This window comes from Vitis vinifera, chromosome 13, assembly GCF_030704535.1.
Source record: "Vitis vinifera cultivar Pinot Noir 40024 chromosome 13, ASM3070453v1".
NCBI classification, from domain to species: domain Eukaryota; kingdom Viridiplantae; phylum Streptophyta; class Magnoliopsida; order Vitales; family Vitaceae; genus Vitis; species Vitis vinifera.
The window spans coordinates 24,569,135-24,571,698 of record NC_081817.1 but is presented as its reverse complement, the minus strand read 5'-3'; the positions used below and the strand labels follow the sequence as shown (position 1 = coordinate 24,571,698).

The following is a 2,564-nucleotide window of genomic DNA, read 5'->3' as shown; positions in this document are numbered from 1 at the left end:
AGTGAGGTGAGTAAATCTTCATTGTGGATCATTTTGTGCTTTAAACAATACTTTTCAACACACGCTTTCCCTCTGACTTCATTCCTACACACAAATATACAACACACTGCAAAAGCTTAGGAAAAACTAGGCACTTGCCTCTAATATAATAAAAGAAACATGAATACCACTCACAATTACTTAGAACACAACTATATAAAGTCTTATAAAATAGCAATCTTGAGTAATTATTATAGTAAATTATAAAACCAGCCTTATACTTTTACCCATCTCTCAATTTAACCCTTAAATTTTGTTTTGTAATGAAAATCACTCTTAAACTATGCTTAAATATCAAATAAGCTCTTTCCTTAAGATTTTTCATAAAAAAAAAAAAAAAAATGGATGAAGAAACCCATGTGACAAGCATATAAACATTAACGTGAGTTTGTATATAATATGTTTGGATATGTTTAATTTGTATACTTGTCAGAGGGGTTTCTCCATCCATTATTTATTAAAAAAAATTAATAGAAAAACTTATTTGACATTTGAGCATATTTTAAGGTTGACATTACCTGGAAAAAAAAAATTCAGAGACAAAATTAAGGTAAGAGTGAATTACATGAGTGGTTTTTGTAATTTATTCTAATTAGTAATACTAATGTATTAGTTTAGGTTGGTAATTCTGCTCTAAAGATTACTAGTTCAAGACACAAATTTGAATTGTATACCAGCAAGTTCAAGTTAAAGACACAAAATTTGAAACTCAAGTAAGCATATATATTTGAAGTTTGAAATTATAATAGAATAATAGCATTATAAAATGTGAGATTGTGACTAAATTCATTTCACAATAGATTCATCTTCATTTCTCTCTTCCATCTTTCATATTTCCAACATACAATTTTCTTTCACTCATACAAAAAATAATTGAATAAAAAAACCATAAAACATAATAAATTTCTTAAGACTAGGTGATCTAAGGTTCTTTTGGAGTAAAAACAGGTCAAACAGCTAGGAATGCAATAGCAACCATGGCTGCCATCTGAAGATGCTACCCGGACCCAGAGATCCCATGAGCAGAGCTAGATGCTGGTGCTGTGGGGATGGAGGGGGCCGGTGCAGGAGATGCCGACGCTTCCAATACAGTGATGGCAAGCTTCTGTCCATAGTTGGCGCAATGGTCGTTTACACCACAAATGTACCACTTCCTTCCAGGGATGGCCAGTGTAATTACATCATTTCCAGTGGTAAGAGCTTCATTTGCTGGTGGCATAGTGCAGTTAGTGAAGGTCGTACCATTCACTTTGAAGACATTGTGTCGTCCCGCCCTGTATTTGAAGACTGCATGTATAAGAATCGACCGTAATAATTTTAGCAGCTTGAATCAAAGGAAGTGATAAAAGGAACATGAATTCCTAGCTTAGCTTAAGGCTTAAGCTACATTACATAGTTCATCTCCAACTTGAAATACTTTGTCTTTGGACCAGGCTTCATAGTCGAAATTGATGGTCCATCCTTGGTCATCTCCAACAGTAAACTCTGTTGCCATGGCCACAGCTGGAAGAACAAATGCTAAGATTGCTACAACAAACCGCTTAGAAGCCATTGGAGCTTATTGAAGTTGAGTAGTCACCAAGTTTCTTCTAATGATCAGCTTCAATGGTTACTTGAACCGGTGATTTTCATCTTGGGGTCTAAATTAAAAGTTTATTTATAGCGAAATGTTTTGACCTGTAGAATCTCATTGAAAGCCTTAAAAAAAAAAAAAAAAAAAAGAATGAGGAACAGGCCGGATTGCCGGCCACGGGGTGTTGCCGGAGAAAACTTTGGTTGGTAAGCAGTTAAGCCATGCCTAATGTTGTATGACAATTATAAAAACATGTATGTTTTGGCGGTTTCCTTTGGCCTACACATATATACACAAATATCGAATGATAATTTTTCTGAGCAATCACTAGTATGTTTTAGGTATAAATTAAATAATGATTACGTTTAACTTCGAAAGTACCACAAATGGAAGTCCCTTGAAGAAGTTATTCTGGCCGGCTTGGACACTAGGCCATTCTTACACAACTAGAAAGTGGAACAACAAAAGTCCCAATCCGAACTCAATTTACATGACCTTAACCTAGGCTGATTATGTTGGGAGTCTCTTAGAACATTTAGCAAGAAGCAAGCAATGTCAAACTTTTAATCAACGACTCCACCTGAGTTCCCATGGTTGATAAAGAACATCTACGGCTTTATGATTGACTAAAGTGATCCTGAACTTTTTTTAAATGGAAAATTTTATGAATCAAATTCATGTGGAACAATAAAGTTTCATTATGTGATGAAATGCCAAATATGGCATTGTAACTTTGTAGCCTAGCTTAATATATAGTATTGACCATCATGATCTAAGCAAGGATTAAAGTTTCAATGGGGTTTGCTGCAATATTAGTTATCGGGCTCCACGGATACCAAATATGATAAGGAAAGACAGACCAACGATTTTATCACAAACTTTTCAATTGGTGGGGCACTAAGCAAAGAATTGAGGCGTTTTAAAAAGGTAGGAATGGAGTCATGGGCACTTT

The 2,564-nt window shown here is 34.8% G+C and overlaps 1 protein-coding gene across 1 annotated transcript; it reads right to left on the bottom strand.

Moving 5' to 3' along the window:
* Positions 1-1,026: 1,026 nt before the first annotated feature.
* Positions 1,027-1,591, bottom strand: LOC100853455 (blue copper protein 1a-like). Its single transcript, XM_019224102.2, has 2 exons — positions 1,432-1,591; positions 1,027-1,326 (listed from the first exon to the last, which is right to left on the bottom strand). The coding sequence occupies exons 1-2, from the start codon at positions 1,589-1,591 to the stop codon at positions 1,037-1,039; spliced, it is 450 nt and encodes a 149-aa protein (XP_019079647.2). The 3' UTR covers positions 1,027-1,036.
* Between the last annotated feature and the right edge of the window lie 973 nt (positions 1,592-2,564).

Excerpts from the sequence above, each read along its gene's own strand:
- LOC100853455 (XM_019224102.2), bottom strand. The coding sequence starts at position 1,591 with ATGGCTTCTAAGCGGTTTGTTGTAGCAATCTTAGCATTTGTTCTTCCA. Across the intron at positions 1,327-1,431 it reads TCAAGTTGGAGATGAACTAT|TCTTCAAATACAGGGCGGGA; the intron begins GTAATGTAGCTT and ends TTATACATGCAG.